Below are 19,501 nucleotides of genomic sequence, written 5' to 3' on the forward strand. Positions count from 1 at the left end.
GGGGAGTCTGGGGTTTTGGGGGGCAGCCTGGGGGTGTTGGGGGCAGTCTGGAGGTTGGGGGAGCAGTCTGGGGGTGGGGGGGTAGCCTGGGGGGTTGGGGGAGCAGCCTGGGGGGTTGGGGGGCAGTCTGGGGGCTGGGGGAGCAGTCTAGGGGGGTTGGGGGGACAGTCTAGGGGGAGCAGTCTGGGGTGTTGAGGGGCAGTCTGGGGGTGTTGGGGGCAGTCTGGGGGTTGAAGGGCAGACTGGGGGGTTGGGGAACAGTCTGGGGTGGTGGGGGGGGCAGTCACTCACCGCGGTGCACCCTGGGGCATCGGATCCTTGACTCGGAGGTTTTTGGCCAGAATCTCCACCCTGGGACCCTGGGAAGGAAGAACCATGAGGCCCGGGGCTTGCGTCTGCACAGAGTGCAGGGAGGAAGCGTGTGGGTGCACGTGGGGTGGAGTGAGGGGAGTCACAGGAGGCCCCAGAAGCTGAAATCCGGGCCCCACTGGACAGGGAGAAGGTCCAGGTCTGGGGCCCTTCATCCCACCCTGGCTGAGAGCCTACCATGCCCTCAGCCCAGGAGCCCCCGGAGAGCCCCTGACAGACGGGGCCACCTCACCTGCTTCCGCATGATGTCCGTGGCCTGCATGATGCACTTGGGCAGCAGCCCGTGGCTCCGCGCCAAGATGGCTGCTTGCTCCAGGGAGACACTCAGGGTGCTCCTGCAGGGGAGGGGTGGGGCAGGGGGACTGTTGCTGCCAGGCAGGCCTCATGCCCTGCCCTCTCCCCCTGAGAACTGCCCCACATGCCCACAGATGACGGCTGGACTTGCTCCTTCCTCCTCAGGCACCTTCTCCCTGAGGGGCCCCCCTGGCTGCCCTGTCCCCTCCCCCCCGGACCTGCCCACCCTTCCTGGTGACGGCCAGCACTCCTGCACGCAGCAGGCGCTCTCCTGCTCTACTCCACACACCCGCTAAGGCGTCAGCACCAGGCGGCGTTGCTTTCTTTCGCCTGTTTTGTTCTCTGATATTCCAAGTGGCCAGCTCGGAAGAGGTGCTTAGTACCATGTACTTACTCAGCGGCCTTCTCCAGGCCTGTTTCCTTAACGGTAAGGCAGGGACAGACCATTATCGGTGTACTAGGGACTGTGGACCGGGGGAGGTGGGGACTGTCCTGCTCTGACCACTAGATGCCAGCAGTGCCTGCCTCCCCTCCCTCACTGTGACATGTTGCCAAGTGTCCCCCGGGGGCAAACTCGCCCTGGACTGAGCCCCTGGAAGAGGCCTTACCACACTGACTTGCTATAAAAAGGCAATGAGTTAACCTGAAAACAATGGTGCTGCCTAGTACACAGTAATCACTCTCAACAAGCATTTATTGAGCACTTGCTGTGTGCCAGGTGCTCTCAGCACTGGGGGATGGCAGAGAAGTAAAACGAGTCCCCGCCCTCACAGAGCTGGCCAACACTAGGGGTGACCAGGAGTAGACAAACACACAAGTCAAGCTCCTAGTGCATGGAATGGTGGTGGGGCTGTGGATTTTAACTGCGAGGTCCGGGAAGGCTTCCCAGAGAAGGTGACTTCCACCCCCAGGGGACAAGCAGCAGAGACAGCGGGCAGAAGGTGGGACAGGGTCCAGTGAGGCACGGAGGCCAGCTCTGCCCCAGTGAAGAGGAGCCACACCGCACAGGCTCTCGCTCCCACTAAGCACAGAGAAGCAGAGGCCCCCGCAGACCCCTATGCCCCCCACCCAGCAGTCCCACTGCCCAAACTGCGGCCGAGAGAGGTGGCCAAGGCCGTGCTCCATGGGCGGGGCCAGGACCAGGACCCAGCCCCCTGCCCCCCCCCCCCCCCCCCCGGCCCCCGGGGCCCCAGCAGCTCACCTCTGCATGCCCGTGCCGCACATGGCGATCTGGCAGGCGCCCAGGCGGTAGCAGAGCTCCGAGGAGATGGGGATGAGGCCGGCCCCCAGGCTCCCTCCGGCGCCGGGTTTGGGGTGGACCAGGGACTTCATGAGGCGGCAGAGCTCATCCAGCGCATTGATGGGGCGTATCAGCTGCGAGGCGCACACCCAGGCCCCAGGGCATTGAGAGGCGGCCCCCACCGGCCTCCCTCCCTCCGGCTCTGTGATTGTAGCTGCCCTCCTGGCTCACCGTTCCGGGAGTTACACGGTTAACCTCCCATGACCCCGGCTCAAGGACCGTCTGTGGCTCCCAGTGCCCCGCAGCTGGTATTCAATGTTTACACTGTATTTCCTGCCTAACCTTCCAACCTAATTCTTCCCACCTGCCCCAGTGTTCCCCCAACTAAGCCAGAAAGAAGCGCCCTCTCCTGGCCTCTCTTGACAGAAGCTTCCAGGCAGGGCCTTCCGCCTGCTCCCAGCTTTCCTCAATCACCTGTGCAGGCACAAAATGATGGTTTGCTAGTTCTCTCTGTGTCATCTTAATGTTTTATTTATTTTTGATACAGAGAGAGACAGAGCATGAGAAGGGGAGGGTCAGAGAGAGAAGGAGACAGAGAACTGGAAGCAGGATCCAGGCTCTGAGCTAGCTGTCAGCACAGAGCCTAATGCAGGGCTTGAACCCACGAATGTGAGATCTGACCTGAGCCGAAGTCGGAAGCTTAACCGGCTGAGCCACCCAGGCGCCCCGTCTCTGTGTCATCTTAATATCCTGCCAGACCACAAACTCCCAGAGGGCCGTGCCCAGTCCCGAGGCCAGTTCCCCAAAGGTGCTGTCAAACCCGAGGCCTGCCTGAGCCCGGGACACATGCCCTTGGAAAGGCACCTGTCACCCATGGGAACGAGGGCCGTACACGGCCAGCTCTCTCCGTTTCTCAAGAAAAGGTAGAAGCGTCCATTTCACTGGAAAGCTTTTGATTTTAAAACGCTGTCAACAAGCTCCAGTCCAACAAGAAGACCACTCGGGGCCACGTCTGGTGTGGGCTGGAGCTGCAGAAACGGGCTGGGACAAACGAGGGGGAGAAGGCACCACAGGGGGCAGACGCCAGCCGGGGGACAGGAGTCCCACGGTGGGTGGGGAGAAGACAGAGGTCCTAGAACGGGGATGGCGCTAGCCCAGGAGGGATGTTCCTGGAGGGGGACCTCGGGCCCCATGCCGCATCCTGACCCTGACGGCAGCCCCCAGCCTGGCCCAAGCTCCCCAGCAGGGCGAGAGAGGGGGGGGACACACCTGGTCTATCTTCACCGCGGTCGTGCTGGCATCTGTGGGCAGGTTAGACCGTTCCAGGTAAAATGCCCTGAGGGAGAAAGATGGGGTGAGGGCGGGGCTCCTACCCTACTGCGGCCGCTGCCCCTCTGCCCCCCAAAAAGACTTGCACTGAGAGCGCCGTGCCTGGCTCTCCCCAGCCAGCCACCGGCCCCTCCAGCAGTGGGGGTGGGGACAACAGGGGCCTTCTGAGACAGCAGGTGCTCAAGAAAGGGTGCTTCGTGCACTCCCACACCGGGGACCTGTCTGGTGCCGCGCATGCTAATGTCCGCCCCGCCACGCCAGTGCCCAGACTCCTGTCCCCAGCATGTGGCCCAGGCAGGTACCTGAGTTTGCGGTAATACTGCTGAACCTTCTCCAAGGACTGGGCGTTGATCTCCTGCTGCAAATCTTCCGCGGCCTGGCTGCCTGGAGGAGGTGGCGCCTCCACATTCTCCAGAGCTATGGAGGAAGAAGAGGAAGAGCAGGCGGTTGGGTCCCCGTGTGCTCAGAGGCCTCGGCTCTCCCCGGTGGCTCCACTCAGCACATCACAGCTCACCCTTCGTGAACAGCACGGTGTGCAGCCTCAGGCTGCCCCCGCCCTCCAGGCGGGAGGGGAGCTTGGAGAAGTGGTAGCTGTCGAGGTAGAAGATGACCTTCAGCGCCTGCCGGCTGCCCTCAACGTGGTAGAAGACACTGGTATCTGTGGGAGGGTGCGGTGGGACAGGGCGGCTCACTGCCGTGGCCTGGGCAGCGCAGGGGGCTGCTCGGACTTCACTGGGGCAGCTTCGCGCGTGCAGAGTGGGTCCCAGCACCTCCCCGTTCTCACCACCTCCACGGATGCTCCCACCTTCGGGGAGGCATCCTGGAACTCCCTGTCTGCCCACCCCGGAGCACCGCTCACCCTCCCGGCCCTCCCTCCAGGGCCGGCCTCGGACAGGCCCCCCTCCCTCACAGAGAGCAACCTCTGACTTCCTACACCTCCTTCCGCAGGTCCTAGTCTCCACGGCTTCATTCCCAGACCTGGCGCGGGCTCTGCCCCACTGGGGGCTGCCAGTGCCTTGGGAGCTTCACCCACTCCTGTACCCGACCTGGTAGCCCAGGGCCTCTGCCTGGCAAAACCTCCCCTCAAATAGCACCTGCATCTTATTCACATCCGTAAGGAAGAGATAATGGCAGGAGTGGCAAAACGACGGCATTCACACTCCATCCTACGTCTGCAGCAAACGTTACTAACCAGGCGACAGCTGCCCCTGAGACCAGTTCGGCCTGTGGACAGACAGCCACTGCCCGTTGATGCCAACTGGCAGCTAAGAAGATACCTGCTGTCCATCTAGACTCTGGTCTGCATTTTGAACAGGAAGGTATCATCCCCAAGGAGGTGGAAATTGGTTCATGGATGGATGGATGGATGAATGGATGAGGGGGTGGGTGAAGAGATGGGTGGATGGATGGGTGGGTGGATGGACAGATGGACACATAGATGGGATGGATGGATGGGTGAATGGATGGACAGATGGACTGGCTGCCTGGATGGGTGGACGGGTGGACAGATAGATGAGTGGTGGGTGGATGGATGGATGGATGGATGGATGGATGGATGGATGGATGGGTGGATGGGTGGATGGATGGGTGGATGGACGGATGGACGAATGGGTGGATGGATGGGTGGGTGGATGGATGGACAGATGGATGCATAGATGGGATGGATGGGTGGATGGATAGATGAGTGGTGGGTGGGTGGACGGGATGGATGGATGAGTGGATGGATAGATGGGTAGATGGGTGGATGGGTGGATAAATGGATAAGTAGATAGAATGGATGCATAAGTGGGCAAATGGGTGAGTGGATGGATAGATTAGATGGATGAGTAGACGGGATGGATGGATGGAGGGAGGGAGGGATAGAAAGATGGGGGAATGCTGGATGGCTGAATGGATAGATGGATGAGTGGATGGAAAGGATGGATGGATGAAAAGATGGACAGAGAGATGGGTGGGTGGGTAGATAGATAGGTGGGTGGGTGGATGGGTAGACGGATGGATGGATAAGCAGGTGAAAGAGTAGGTGGGAAGGAGGGAGGAAGACAGAAAAAAAATGATGGTATAAACCTTTAGGAAATCTTAAGAGGTCTTCACTCCAAAGAAGTATCTCTAGAGTAGAATTTTAATAAGAATTGGGTATTGGCTGTTATTCCAAGAACTGTTGGGAGACAGCTGGCTTTATCCAAAATGAAACCCCTCTTTTCCATACATGCCCCAAGGTTCAGCTTTGGGACTTGTGTTGGGAGCAAGAGGTTTGAACGTGCTAGATCCCAGGTTAAGCTTGGCAGCCGGCCTCACAGCAGGGCGGCCCCGAGCAGTCCCCTCCACCCCAGAACCCCAGTTCCCACGGTAAGGGTGGTCACAGTCACTCACTGGCCACGTAGTCCTCATCCAGCTGCTTGAAGGAAAAGGTGACATTGTCCAGCTCTGACAGGGTCACCCAGATGTCCTCCAGCATGGTCCGTTCCTCCTTCTGCAGAAGGGAGACGGGGCGGAGGGGTCTCAGTGGCCACCCCTACCCTGAGATTTCACTTCAAGGTTCTGTGACTCAACTCCAGCCAACACACCAGGCTGCGTGCCTACCAGGCCCAGGGTCCTGAGCTGGGCTGTGTGGGGCTGGATGTGAAACTGCGTTTGCTCTCGGCTTATCCTGGGCCCCCCATGGTCAGAACCAATCTCTCTTCTAATGTGCACTGATCCATCCTGGCCATTTCAAGCCTAACACACCCAACAGAAGCCCCCATTTTCCTGCCCACCTTCCTCTAACAGGCCCATCTCAGCAAAGCACACCAGCACTGGCCCAGGTGTCCAAATGCCAAACCTTTAAGGGCATCTGAACATCTCTCTGCCCTCACCCTGTACGGATCACCAATCCCACCAGCACAGCCACCAAAGCATTCTGCCGACCCACCTGCCTCCCCTCCTCACCGCCCCCCATGCAAGGACCACACCAGCCTCTTTGCACGTCTGCTCTGCCCCCTTCCCCCCGGCACAGGGCAGGCATGGATAATCTGGAGAGGCAGGGAGGCTACTCCCAGAATAGCCCCAAGCCCTACGGATGTGGCCACCCTGATCCCCCGAGCCATACCCAGCCTGCTCAGAGCCTTGGCACGTGCTGTTCCTTCTGCCCAGCACTCGCTTCCTCAGACCACCCACCCCACTGGCTGTCCTGGTGCCCAGGTCTCAGCTCACACATCCCCTCCTCAGAGACACTGGCTCTGACCACTCCACCCAAGGAAACGCGGTCACTTCTATGACTTCTATATAAATCTCCCCTTTTTCCATCTCCCTCCCTTCTCTATTCCTTCTTCTCAGTCTGCTTTCCCCAGATAGGAAGTTAGCTTCAGACCCGCAGCACCCAGCCCCAGCACGTCATGGTAACTGATGAATTAATGCACCGGGCCCCAGGTCCTCATCTGGGAAGAGGAAAGTGGGGGCTGGCTGTTCCAGCTGCCTTCCGGTCCCTCCAGTGCTGCTTTCAGGAACCAAGTAAGAGTAGACCTCAGGCCAGGCAGACAGCTGTATGCGACACTGGCCAGCAGAGGGCGCACCATGGCCACACTTTCCAGCCCAGCTAGGACAATGCCTAGGAGGCCCCAGGGACCTGGCAAAGGGCACGGAGGGGCAACAGCACAGAGCAAGTACGGCTGGACTGCTAGGGGGTGTCAGCTCTGGGCACCAGCACCCCCAAAGGCTGAGACCCTGGTTCTGCCTCTCGCGGGCTGATTCTGAGCCCTGCCAATGCACAGGCAGGGTAGTCAGGAACAAATGAGAAGGTGCAGAGAAAGCAGGGCACTCTAGGGGTTGCCAGGCTCAGAGTCAGACTCCCAGAGTTCAAACCTGACTCCCTGGGCCTCAGCATTCTCATCCTTGAAATGTGGATGGGAAAGGACCCACCTCAGGGCTACTGCAGGGATTACATGAGATCCTGTCTGCACCAGGGGATTTCACCGGATTGTTACAAAGGCAGGCTCTCCGGCCTCCCAGTTTCCGCTCTTGCCCTTCTGCGGTCTGGTTCCCACCCACAGCATGGGCCATTCATTAAGTGTAGAAGTCAGACCCCCCCTCCGTCCTCCGCTCAAAACCCTCCCGGGGCTCCCAACCACCCAGGAACAGGCAAAGCCCCTACCACAGCCTGCAAGGCTCTGCAAAGTCTGATGCAGTCAGTTCTCTGGCCTCCCCGTCCCCACCTTCCTCCAGTTCGCTCTGCTCCAGCCATTCTGGGCACCCTGTTCCTCAGACACTGCCTGCAAGCTCCTGCCTCAGGGCCTTTGCACCTCCTGTTCTTTGCTGCCTGGAAGGTTCTTCCCCACATCTTCATGGTCCACGCCCTCCCCTCCTGAGGTTCTTCAGTCACATGTCACCTTCACTGGCCACCTCATCAAAACTTTCAACTGCTGCCACCCCAGACCTTCCTGCCCTCCTTAGCCTTTATCCCTACACTCAGAGGTGGCACTAGTGACATTTAGGGCCAGATTCACTGTTGGGGAGGGGCATCCTAAGCACTTTGGAAGGTTTAGCAGCATCCCCAACCTCTCACCCCAGACGCCAACTTGTTCTGACAACCCGCAATCCCTCCAGACATCACGAAATGTCTCCTAGGAGATAAAATTGCCCTGTGTGAGAACCACTGGTCCCTGCCATTTAGGTCACTTATTTATGTCGGCCCCTCCCCCCTCCTCCCCCCCAGGACAGGTGATTCCTGACGATAAGGACACAGTTTTCTTCCCTGCTGGGTCCCCAGCGCCTGTAACCACAGTGGCAGACAGCAGGGGCTCAGTAAGTGCTGACCGCACGGCGAGGCACGCGGGAGCTGTCCGGCGCCGGCCCCTCGCCCCTCACTCACCAGGGTGGCCGGCGAGAGCAGCGACTGGCAGTGCAGCAGGACGCCGGTGGCCGCCACCTGCTCCAGCCACTTGCGGCTGGCGTCCCGACTGCTCTCCTCATACTCGCCGTTGTTGTTGTAGCGGTAGCTGAGGGCCGCCAGCAGCTGCTCCGAGAAGGTGCACACGGCGGCCACCAGCGCCTGGCAGAAGATGGCGTCCCTCCGCAGCTGCAGCTCCGTGTCTGGGGAGGGGGCAGGGAGGGGCCTGCTGGGCCTCCTGGGCCGTCGGTGGGCGCCCCTGTCCCCAAGCCTGGGGCCCAGAGCCCCCCTCCCACCAGCACCCCCGCCGCCCCGGGGCCAGCCTGCCAGAAGTTAATTAATCCCAGCAAACAGAAGCCAACTTCGCAAAACTCAATTCTCTAAAAAGCAAGCCAATTTGCCAAAAAAACTCAATTATCTCAATGATCCATCTGTCTATTCAAAAAAAAAAAACTGTTTTTTTAAGGCTTTCCCAAAACCCTTGTTACCCTCAGCTGTTAGCCCGCGTGTCAGGGATTTCTCTGCCCCGACAGAGAATGAAAATGACACCAAGCGTTTCCGCCAAGAGCCATGTTCCGGAAAGCCAGTTTCCCATTCTCTCTATTTCTGAGCCACACACCTTCTTCCTCCCGCCACCCCCCGACCCTGCCCCTGCCCTGGATGTGCTCTGCAGAGCTGGCCCTTTTCCATCGATAAGCCGTGCAGGACCCCAATCTTCTGGAAAAGACTTTTTGATCACTGGCTTCTGCCAACTGGTTTTCAGTGACCAATTTTGACCCTATTTTAGCTGCCCTTTGTGAGTCTTTCTGGAAAGAAGGGAGGGACAGAGAACACCTCCACGCCCTGCTCCCCACCAGCCCACCAACAGCCCTCTCCTCCTCCCCACTGTCGCCCGGGTAGGGACTCCCAGGCTGGGGCTGAGGGCGCCACAGACAAGGAGACTCCCTCCGTGTCCTCATGCAGATCCGCCCAGGCGCCGGAGATGGCATGAGACCAGGCTCCTGGCTCCAGGGCCCTGACACTTGTCCCCCGGACCCAAGTGGAAGACGTGAGGTCTCCGTAGTTCTGACAAGTGTGAGGGGGCACAAAGTTACTCCTCCCCGCTGTGGGCCCCGGCGACTGTGGGCAAGTCCATGGGCGGCAGAAGAGGCCTCCCCACGCTGAGGTCTCCCCGGCCAGAGCGGCCTCTCCCGGTCACGCACGCGCCGCCCCTTCCGAGCCCCTCACCTGTGCATTTCAGCAAGGCCAGGAGCAGCTGGTTTTTCCCGTCTGGAAGGAGAGGGCAGAGCAAGGACAGGCTGAGAGGAGTCGGCAGAAGGACCCCCATGGCCCCGGGGCCCAGGACCCTCCGTGGTGAAGCCCCGCCTGTGACTGCGCTGCTAGAGGAGCTTGTGTGGAATAAGGGGCGGATTCCAGAAGCCCGAAACACAGGGGCCGGAGCCCCACCCGGCAGCCGCCCTGGGTCCATGCGCCCCCCAGCAAGAGACCGAAACAGTCCCTCCAAAGCGTGGGCCCGGCCTGGGGGCCTCCCACCGCGCACGGGCGCACACTCACACATGCACCTACACACAGGTGCGGCCTCGGCTTCTTACGCACGTCCTAGGCAGCTCCGGCCCTGCACACGCGCGGACAGAGCTCAGACCTTCCAGAGACGGGACTAACACGCTCTCTTTTGCTCAGAAAGAGGCTCTCAGGCCCGAGGGGGCTTACAGGAAAGATCAGAAAGGCCTCTAGTGTCGGCCTCTGAAGATAACCTCCCGTCCGGGGGCGCCTGGTGGCTCAGCCGGGAAGCTCCTGACTCTTGGTTTGGGCTCAGGCCGTGATCTCACGGTGTTGTGAGTTCGAGCCCCATGTCGGGCTCTGCACTGGCAGCGCAGAGCCTGCTTGGGATTCTCTTGCTCTCTCCTTCTCTCTGCCCCTCCCCCACTCATGCTGTCTCTGTCTCACAAAGTAAGTAAATAAAAACTTAAAAAAAAGAAAAAGATACTTTCTTTCCTGGAGAGGCCCAGGGCGCCTGGCTGGCATGGTGCCAACAGCAGTGGCCACAGGGATTCATCACCGGGGACCCGTGTGCCGGGTGCTGAACAAAACACTCTATCTGTGGTGACATTTAACTCTCACGACAATATGTGAGGGAGGTGGCACCATGAGCCCATCCTACATATGAAGGCACAGAGACGTCTAAGAATTTGCCAAGATCACACAGCCCCTGAGTGGGAGAGCTGAGGTTCGGCCATCCTGCTCCAGCGTCCACGCTCTTAACCAATTATAGTTTGGAAAACAGGGCAGCTCGGGGTCGACCCCCACTTCCAACTTGGAGGCTGCTGTTCCTGGGGGGGGCGGGGAGGGTCCTGAGGCCTCGCACTTCCTGCTGCCCTGGGGTCCCTCCGACCCAGGAGGCCCAAGCTTAAACACTGCCAGGGGCCAGAGAGGTGAGGTCGGATGCGTGAAGCCGACGCCAGGCCGCAGGGAGTGCTGGGGAGAGTGGCAAAGGGGAAGACGCCCTCCGCCCCTCCTCTCCAGCCGAGCGTGCCCGGGGGATGCAGGCCCGCCACTGCCAGGCCTTCCAATGGTTCGAGAGGAGCCGGACATCTAGGCTGTTATGTGGGATCTCAGATTATAGTTGCTGGTGGTGGATTCACACTGTGTAATGCTGTAACCTCCAAACCTACCCCAGCTGTGATCTTCATAACAAGTACAAAAAGCTGAATTAAATCCACACTTTTGGAGGCTGAGGAGGAAACCAGTTCAGCCTTCTTGGCCTCCTAACTGTGCCAGGAAGCCCCAGGCAGCCAGGATCCGCAGCTCCTGGGTCAAGTGCATACAAAGCTCAGGCCAGGATAGTCAGCCAAGAAAGGGGCCCCCCTCTTCTTGTTCCCCTGGGCAGGGACAGGCACGGGACACGGAGACTGACCCACTCCTGACCTTTCTATGTTCCACATGCAGAAGTGAAGGCCACATAACACCTTTCCCTGCCCCACTGACCTTCCACGTATCGCTGGATGTTGTCCACCAGGGTCTTGATGGAGTTGGGGAGGTTCCAGGGGTCCTCCTGGATGCTGATCTGGATCAAGCTCCGGCCACGGATCGTACATTCCTCTTTCTGTTTGAACTCTGGGGCAGGAAAGGGACCGAGGCAGCATTGAGGAATGATGGCACAAAGGCCGATGTCCCATCGCCAGAATTCAAAGCCCAGGATCCTAAGTCAAGGCTGCTGGCAGCACTCTTCCAGCCACGGAAGGCAAGCACATGGTGAGTGTGCTACCTGTCCACAGTACTGCACTCTGGCAGACATCACTAATCAATCTCAGCATTCCTTCCTGCTCATCTGAGCCTGCAGCCCCTACAGCTGTAACCAATCCCATGCAGACATTACAAATCAATCACTGCACCCTTTTCTCCCAAGCCTGGACACAGTCACAGAAAAATTCTCAGGTACAACCTCCTTGTGGCCACAACCAGTCGAACTGGGACATGAGTTATAACCCAGTCTAACTTTTACATATAGAGAGAGGGAAGCCCTTGCAGACAGACTTGCCTGGAGTCCCACAGCTGGGTAAGGACAGAGTTGGGATTTGAACCTGGCCCCAGCAGGACTATCAAAGGCCAGGCCTAGGGGCGCCTGGTTGGCTCAGTCACTTGAGAGTCCAACTTCAGCCTAGGTCATGATCTCATGGTTCGTGGGTTCAAGCCCCGCATCAGGCTCTGTGCTGACTGCTCAGAACCTGGAACCTGCTTCCAATTCTGTGTCCCTCTCTCTCTCTCTACCCCTCCCTTGCTCATGCTCTCTCTCTCTTTCAAAAATAAGTAAACATTAAAAACAGTAAAAGAAAAGAAAAAGGCCAGGCCTCTGTCCTTTGGCCTCTTCCCTGCTATGAGGTCTCAGACTTCTTGAGATCTTGGCAGTTTCTCTCAAGTTGACATTTCTGCTTTCTGAGGCTCGTCCCTGGGAGAGGCGATCATGAGGCCGGAGGAGGGGAGAGGAGCTGAGGCTCTCCCACGCTTCTCCACTTCCTACTCTCTCTTAGGAGCAACGGCCTCTTCTTCTCCTAAGCCCTGCACTCAGCGGGGAGCTCCTTCAGGTCAGGAGCAGCGTCACCTTCATTCAGGGTCCCGAGCACCCTGCACAGGCCTGGCACAAGCTGGTTCTTGGGATTACTTACTGGATATGTGGACAAATGGATGGACAGATGGGTGTATGGATAGATGGATGCATGGATGGATGGATGGACGGATAGATGGATGCATGGATGGGGGGTAGACATGTGGGTGAGTGAATGGATGGTGGGTGGGTGGGTGTGTAGATGAGCGGGTGGATGGATAGATAAATGGACAGTGAATGGATGGACATGTAGACAAGAGGGTTGGTGGATGGATGGATGAATGGACAGTGGGTGGGTGGACATGTGGACGAGTGGGTGGGTGGGTGCACATGTAGACAGTAGGTGGATGTGTGCATCCACGCTGGGGGGCGTCTGTGGATGAGTGGGTGGGTGGATGGTGGTCAGGCAGGCATGTGAATGAGTCAGTGGATGGGGGGATGAATGAATGGACAGTGGATGGGTGGTAGGAGGGGTGGGTGGCACATGGATGAGTGGGTAAGCAGGTACAGAGATGGATGGGTGGGTGAGTAGTCAGGAGGGAAGGCTGATGTGAGGACATAAATGTCCATTCCTTTTCTCTCAATCATTTCAAGAATAAACTGTCAGTTTGGTGCTGGTAAATCCCGACCACTCCCTCAACTCACTGGCCCTCTCATGAAAGAACAAGGAGCTGTAGGCAGGCCTCCATACGTAACAGGATAATGACATTTTTGGTTGATGCTTCCATTGGGTTTAGCATTATAGTAATCACTACTTTATGGCATATTCTACCAGTTTTCCAAACTAGAGAGTTTAAGTAAGTTCCTTAAAATTAAACTTTTAAAAGGGATATACTTGGGGTGCCTGGGTGGCTCAGTCAGTTAAGTGTCTGACTCTTGATTTTGGCTCAGGTCATGACTTCAGGGTTCGTGAGTTCGAGCCCCATGTCAGGCTCTGTGCCGACAGCAGGGAGCCTGCTTGCAATTCTCTCTCTCCCTCTCTGTCCCTCCCCTACACACTCTCGACCTCAAAAATAAACATTTTTTAAAAAGAAATAAAAAGGAAACACTTCTTCAAAAAAGTCAGGTCAATAATAATAAAGTCAACAAATACGGTTTTTAAAAATGCAAACACGCGGGTAGGGTCCGTGAAGTCTATCATCGGTCTAAGATGACACAGGCGGAGGCTGGGCGCGGGACGTCTGGCAGACTGCGCCAGTCCCTCCCCTGACATTACAGACAGGCAGGTGCGGGCCCGGAAAGGCTCAGGGACCAGCCCGGGGGCCCGCAAACTCTCTGCAAAGAGCCAGAGAAGCACCGTTTGGGCCTTTGTGAGGCCTGTGATCTCTGTTTCATACGGTCTCTTTCTTGATTTTTACAACTCTTCATTAAAAACAAAACAAAGGACAGAGTCATTTGCAGTTCACAAAAACAGAGCAGCCTGCGGGTGGATGTGGCCCAAGGGCTGGACCTGCGGGACCCGGGGACGAGCCCACGGCCATGGGGCAGGAGGGGGACGGAGCTGGGACCGTGACGCAGGCGGCCCGCCCCCATGCAGCGCGCGGGCCATCTCCCTGCGGGGTGCAGACGCCGTCCGGCCCAGGCGCCCCGCTCACCTTGCAAGCTGTGGTCCACGGGGAAATGCTTGGTCTCCTCAAAAGCTCTGCTCATGACGGGCCCCTTGAGGAGTGCGTGGATGGAGTCCACCTGGGAGGCAGGACTCTGCAGTTAGTCCAGTCCCTACCCCGGCTCCTGGCCTACCTGTTCCCAGCGGGGGTGACGGGAGGAACCCAGGGCCGGGCCACGCGTGGGACAAAGGTCCTACCTGGTTAAAGAGATGCTCCAGGCAACCGTGCAGCTTGTCCTGCTTGTCTGATGGGATCCGCATGTCACAGGGCAGCTCGTCCCCTGGAAGGAGGGAGAAGCCACGGCTATTACCCATTCCCGCCCCATCCACACCTTCCTGGCCTCGCTCCCGAGAAGGCAGGATAGCAGCAGAGTTCCAAAACCCAAGGCGGATTTGGAGTCTGACAGAGTCAGACCCTGGCTATGAGACACTACGCAGGTCACTTGACCTCTCTGAGCCTCAGTTTCTTCATCTGCAAAACAGACGATAGCACCGAAAGTATTATACAGTAGCACTAAGCCACCGCTGTTATTCTGTTCTGCACATGAGGAGCCTGGGAGCTAGAGAAGAGGAACTGGATTCCAAGTCGCCTGATTCACCCCCCAGCGGCTTCGGGTAAATTAGCTGCCACACATAAGCTCCTGCCTAACACCTCCCCAGGGACAGTTTATGTGGCAAAACATCTTATGTGATGAAATATTTATCTAAAGTTCAGCAATATCATCAATTCTACTTGAGCTTCTTTCTTTTCTTCTGTTAAACTGACCTACAACTAAAATTAAACTTCTGTGCAGAGACCAGCTCTGGGAGAGCAGAGGAGACAGCAGGGCCGTGGGGCCGGGGGACCAGGGGTGGGAGTCAAGGGTGGGCGGCAGGCTTGTCGTCACCCACCCTCTTGTGCCTGCCGAAATAGGAACCATCTGGGTGTGTGACCTATTTGCAAAGTAATGATTTTAAAGGTTCAAATAAACTAAAATAAAAACAACTTTCAGTCTTTCAATAAAAGCTGTGAGTACAGCCTCACCTAAGTTATAAACTATTATTTATGTCTGTGCGTCCATCCGGCCGTCCACCCACCTGTCCGTCTGTGCAGAAATACTTGCTCACCAAATGATCTCCCGACACTGTCGATGGTCACTTCTGGGGGTCAGGGCGAGACTCTACCTTATTTTCATGAACTTCTCTTTAACTTTTCGGGGTCATTTGAAAGGTTGGTTTGAACATGTGGCATTTCTAGGGAGACCATCAGGTCACCCTACTTGAGTGACCTCAGAGCAGCCGTCATAATCTGTCCTTGTAGGGACGCCTGGGTGGCTCAGCCAGTTAAGCGTCTGACTTCGGCTCAGGTCATGATCTCACAGTTCGTGAGTTCGGTCCCGCATCGGGTTCTGTGCTGACAGCTCAGAGCCTGGAGCCTGCTTCGGATCCTGTGTCTCCCTCTCTCGCTGACCCTCCCCTGATCTGCTCTGTCTCTCTGTGCCTCTCAATAATAAAAATGTTAAAAAAATTTTTTTAAAGATCTGTCATTGTTCACACGTTTCATGCGTTCTGTGTCCGTGGCGTTCATGGACAACGTCAGCTCCAGGGTCTTTGTCCTTCCATCCATTGCTGAGGTCCTAGAACCCAGTAGGTGCTCAACAAACAGCTGCTGGCTAAGTGAAAGGAAGGAAATACACTACCACGCTACGCAAACTAACACAAAATCTAATAAAATAAAACCACACGAAGTCCCTGTGGAGAGACCAGCCGCTGACTCACCAGACCCCATCTCGTCACTGCCCAGGTAGGAGCTGTTGCTTCTCACGCTGGTGTAGGACAGGACAGAGTCGCGGTTGCTGTTACACTCGCTGCAAAGGGGCAGAGAGGCGGGGCTGAGTCAGCCCCCAGTCACACCTTCGGGTCCCAGCCCCCCCTGGCCCACTCGCCACGGCGTGAACACAAGCCCGGGCCCCTCGACCGCCAGGGTCTGACGATGGGGAAACGGGTCAGGCCCCGGCGCGGAAACGCAGCCACAGCAGGAGGGCAGGGAATCGTGTCTATCTGTGTGTAACTTCTGTCACCCCTCCCGTGGGGCAGCCTGCACGTGTCACACTCGGCCACGAGACTCTGCGTCCTCTCCCCGGAACTCAGAAGATACAGAGAAATCGGAAACTACAATCCTGAATTCTTTCCTTCGCCTGTCTGACAATGAGAGGAAAAAATCGGAGGACCCACAACTGTAAGAATGAAAATCCTGGACTACGGACACGGGGCTCTGGGGACACACAGCGCCCAGTTAGCCAGAGACACCGATCCTTGGAGACAGAAAGAACATGAACCAGGAGGACAGAGGTGAAGGGTTTTCTGGTCAAATTCCCCAGTTCTGTGTCTTCGGAAGCACCTCTAAGATTTGACTTTGCTCACAACGGTCGGCGCAAGGTAGGAAATTCCATTTACCGGCTACGTGGTTTATGACAGGAAACTGAGGCTTTAGTCTTACTTAACCCACTCGCTAGGACTTCACTGATCTGGTTATAATTGACTTTACCAGTAGAAAACCATTCGGATCCTCTCAGAGTTAGGAGGGGGAGAAAAAGCCCAGATCCTCCTCCTTGAATCAAGTAAAGATAAACGGTGTTTATTGCAGAAACCGTATGTCTCGTGTTGAGTTTTAAAACACACCGCAGACCTTGACTATTTCTTTGCCCACATTCTGTCAAGAGGCGCAGAGCGGAACTGAGGCAGAGCAGGTGGATGGAGACCCTGAGGGGACAGGCCCTAGAACACTGGCCTTGGGGCGGAGAGCCACAAGGGGCCTCGGGGACGTGCTTTGAGGGGCTCAGATGACCCCCCAGAGCCAAACAAGTTAGAACTGTGCCCCATCCCACAGCCTCCTGGGAGATGTCACCCTGATTCCGACTTCCCACGGGTCAGGGTCCTCAACGGTCCCCTGGCCGTCCCCACCTGTAGGAATCGCGGTAGCTCATGGTGTCATGGCCCGAGTCCTCCTGATCCTCCTCGGACACCTTGAAGCAAACCTTCTTGATGCCCCCGTGGTCGGCCCTGTCCATCTCGCTCTCTTCACTGGCCAGCGGGGGGGACGCCGCCTCCTCGGCCACGGGGGGGTCGCAGGGCCCGCTGGAGGTGGGCTCCGTGATGGTGGACAGCAACCTGTTGCAGCAAACAACGTACACTTACGGGCACAGGCCCACCGCTTCACGGCCTCCGTGGAGGCCCCAGGTGAGGCCCTGGCCTCTGGCCTCACTTTGACCCTCAGCACAGAGAGCCATCAAATGCTTCCCATCCATTCCCTGAAAATCCCAGCAACTCTGCGGATGCACAAACGCTCCCCTTCCTGCAGGGGGCGCGAGATCCGGGGGTGTTTATTATGTGGGGAAGCCAAGAAGGCTCGAGACTGTAAACTGAGCACGAAAGGCCCCGAGAGCAAACCTCTTCAGCTCTGCAGGCCACACCGCCTGCTCCTCGTCAACCCCTCAACTCCGCTGCTGTAGTGGGAAAGCACCACAGACAACGTGTAAACACATGGGTATGGCTGCGTTCCAATAAAGCTTTATTTAAACAAACAAGCAGCGGGGCACCTGGGGGACTCAGTTGGTTAAGCGTCTGACATCGGCTCAGGTCATGATCTCACGGCTCGTGAGTTCAAGCCCCGCATCGGGCCTTGTGCTGACAGCTCAGAGCCTGGAGCCTGCTTCAGATTCCTTCTCTTCCTCTCAAAAATAAATAAACATTAAAAAGGAAGTAAACAACAAGAAGCGGGCTGGGCTGGATTTGGTCCACGGGCCACAGTCTGTCAATCTCTGGCGCAGAACATAATGGTTAAGAGCTCAGGGTATTAAATCGGACAGACCCCAGTACCGTTTTCCTACCTTAAAGACCTAAGGCAATTATTTAACCTCTCTGAGATTCAATTTCCTCATCTGTAAAATGGAGTAATCTATGCACTAGGCTGCTGTAAAAATTAAGGGAGTTAAAATACATAAAATGTTTAGAAAAGCATCTGGCACCTTGCCAGTGATCATTAAACCCCAGCTGACACCCTCCTATGCCATCTTGGGAAGGTCAGTAGTATGATTAGTCCCCTTTTACAGGCGAGGAAATGAGGTTCAGAGAGGTTTAGGGACTAAGTCACATAGCCACTAAGTGACAGGGCCCGGATTCAAACCCGTGTCTCCTATCTCCAGACCTTACATCATTTTTCCCTTATCATGAACAATTTCCAACACACACAAAAGTAGAAGGAACAGCATGATAAACACAGGCCCGCCGCAGCTAGCTAGGACAGTGACAACTCAGGGGCCACCTTTGTTTCTGCAGTCTTTCCCACGACTTTGGCTTTTGCTGGAGTATTTAAAATCAATCTTAGACATCACATAATTTCCCCATAAATACTTCCATATGCGTCTCCAACACAGAAGGACTTTCTTTAAAGAAATTTTTTTTAACACTTATTTATTTTTGAGAGACGGAGAGACACAGCGTGAACAAGGGAGGGGCAGAGAGAGAGAGAGACAGAATCCGAAGCAGCTCCAGGCTCCGAGCTGTCAGCACAGACCCTGATGTGGGGCTCGAACTCATGAACTGTGGGATCATGACCTGAGCCGGAGTCGGAGGCTCAACTCACTGAGCCACCCAGGCGCCTCCAGACTTTCTTCTAAAGCAACATTCTTAATTACTCCCCACCCCTCAGAAACATCTGGCAATTTAGCATGTTTCCTGAGGGTCACTCAGCAATGTCGAGAAACATTTCTATTTGTCACAGCTGAGGTGGGGGACAAGGGTCGGGGCACTACTGGGCTCCAATGAGTAGAGGCCAGGGATGCACTCAGAACGGCCCCACGATGAAGGATAGTCTGGCCCAAGATGTACCAAGGCTGAGAAACACTCTTCTACATGTGAGCAGACTGGCGTCACCACGCTGAACAGAACCTACAATTTGTCAACGCTGTCCAGGGCCATCCACATTCACACGTCCCTGACGGTGTCTTTCCACAGGTGGTGCGTTAAAACCAGAATCCTGCCCAGGCCCAGACGCTGCGTTTGGCTGGTGTGCGTCTCAAGTCTCTCCTCCTCCTCCTCTCTGTACCCGCCCCTCCCACCCCCCTCCATTTACGTGTGAATGACACGGGGTCGCCTGTCTAGAATCACCCACCCTCCAGATGTGGCCGCCTGCATCTCCAAGGGCCACTCTACCATCCTCTCTCCCCGACATGCTGTCGCTGAGCAGCGAGATCGAGATTTTGATGGGAGCACAGCACCCTCCCAGTGGGTGCCCCAGGGCGTCACACCAGAAAGGGCCAAGTCCGCTGTCTCCCTTTCTGCAATGTCAAAGTTATAAAGTTCCCCCAAACCTTCCTGCAAACAGTGCCAGCCTCTAGTGATGGCTGCTGCCCACATCCATTACTTTATTAGAGCAGCGGTTCTCAGTTGGGGGCGGGAAGGGATGGGGGGGACGCAGCAATTGGTGGGGCAGAAGTCCAGGCCACCCAGGGTGCGCAGGGAGGTCTGCGCAAATGCCAAGGGGCATTTGGCAACGTCCGGGAACATTTTTGGTTGTCACAACCATGAAACAGGCGTGCTGTGAGCACCTAGCAGACAGAGACCAGGGGCAGCACTAAACAGCCTACCCTGCGCCCGCCCGCCCCCCGCCACAGTTATCTTACCCACAGCAGGGATCTCGCTGAGGCTGGCGAACCC

At 56.9% G+C, this 19,501-nt stretch overlaps 1 protein-coding gene across 1 annotated transcript in view; it reads right to left on the reverse strand.

The window, feature by feature from the left end:
* Positions 1 to 19,501, reverse strand: part of PREX1 (phosphatidylinositol-3,4,5-trisphosphate dependent Rac exchange factor 1) — a 169,586-nt gene that overhangs the window by 1,757 nt on the left and 148,328 nt on the right. Inside the window, exons 26-39 of the mRNA XM_029917681.1 lie at positions 16,748 to 16,954; positions 15,563 to 15,651; positions 14,003 to 14,085; positions 13,794 to 13,884; positions 11,082 to 11,210; positions 9,324 to 9,365; positions 8,079 to 8,299; positions 5,606 to 5,705; positions 3,747 to 3,890; positions 3,535 to 3,649; positions 3,173 to 3,239; positions 1,865 to 2,037; positions 602 to 704; positions 292 to 359 (exon numbers count right to left, since the gene is read on the reverse strand). Coding sequence (XP_029773541.1) covers positions 292 to 359; positions 602 to 704; positions 1,865 to 2,037; positions 3,173 to 3,239; positions 3,535 to 3,649; positions 3,747 to 3,890; positions 5,606 to 5,705; positions 8,079 to 8,299; positions 9,324 to 9,365; positions 11,082 to 11,210; positions 13,794 to 13,884; positions 14,003 to 14,085; positions 15,563 to 15,651; positions 16,748 to 16,954 — 1,632 coding nt within the window. The remainder of the gene's footprint in view (positions 1 to 291; positions 360 to 601; positions 705 to 1,864; positions 2,038 to 3,172; positions 3,240 to 3,534; positions 3,650 to 3,746; positions 3,891 to 5,605; positions 5,706 to 8,078; positions 8,300 to 9,323; positions 9,366 to 11,081; positions 11,211 to 13,793; positions 13,885 to 14,002; positions 14,086 to 15,562; positions 15,652 to 16,747; positions 16,955 to 19,501) is intronic.

This window comes from Suricata suricatta, chromosome 12 (assembly GCF_006229205.1).
Source record: "Suricata suricatta isolate VVHF042 chromosome 12, meerkat_22Aug2017_6uvM2_HiC, whole genome shotgun sequence".
NCBI classification, from domain to species: Eukaryota; Metazoa; Chordata; class Mammalia; order Carnivora; family Herpestidae; genus Suricata; species Suricata suricatta.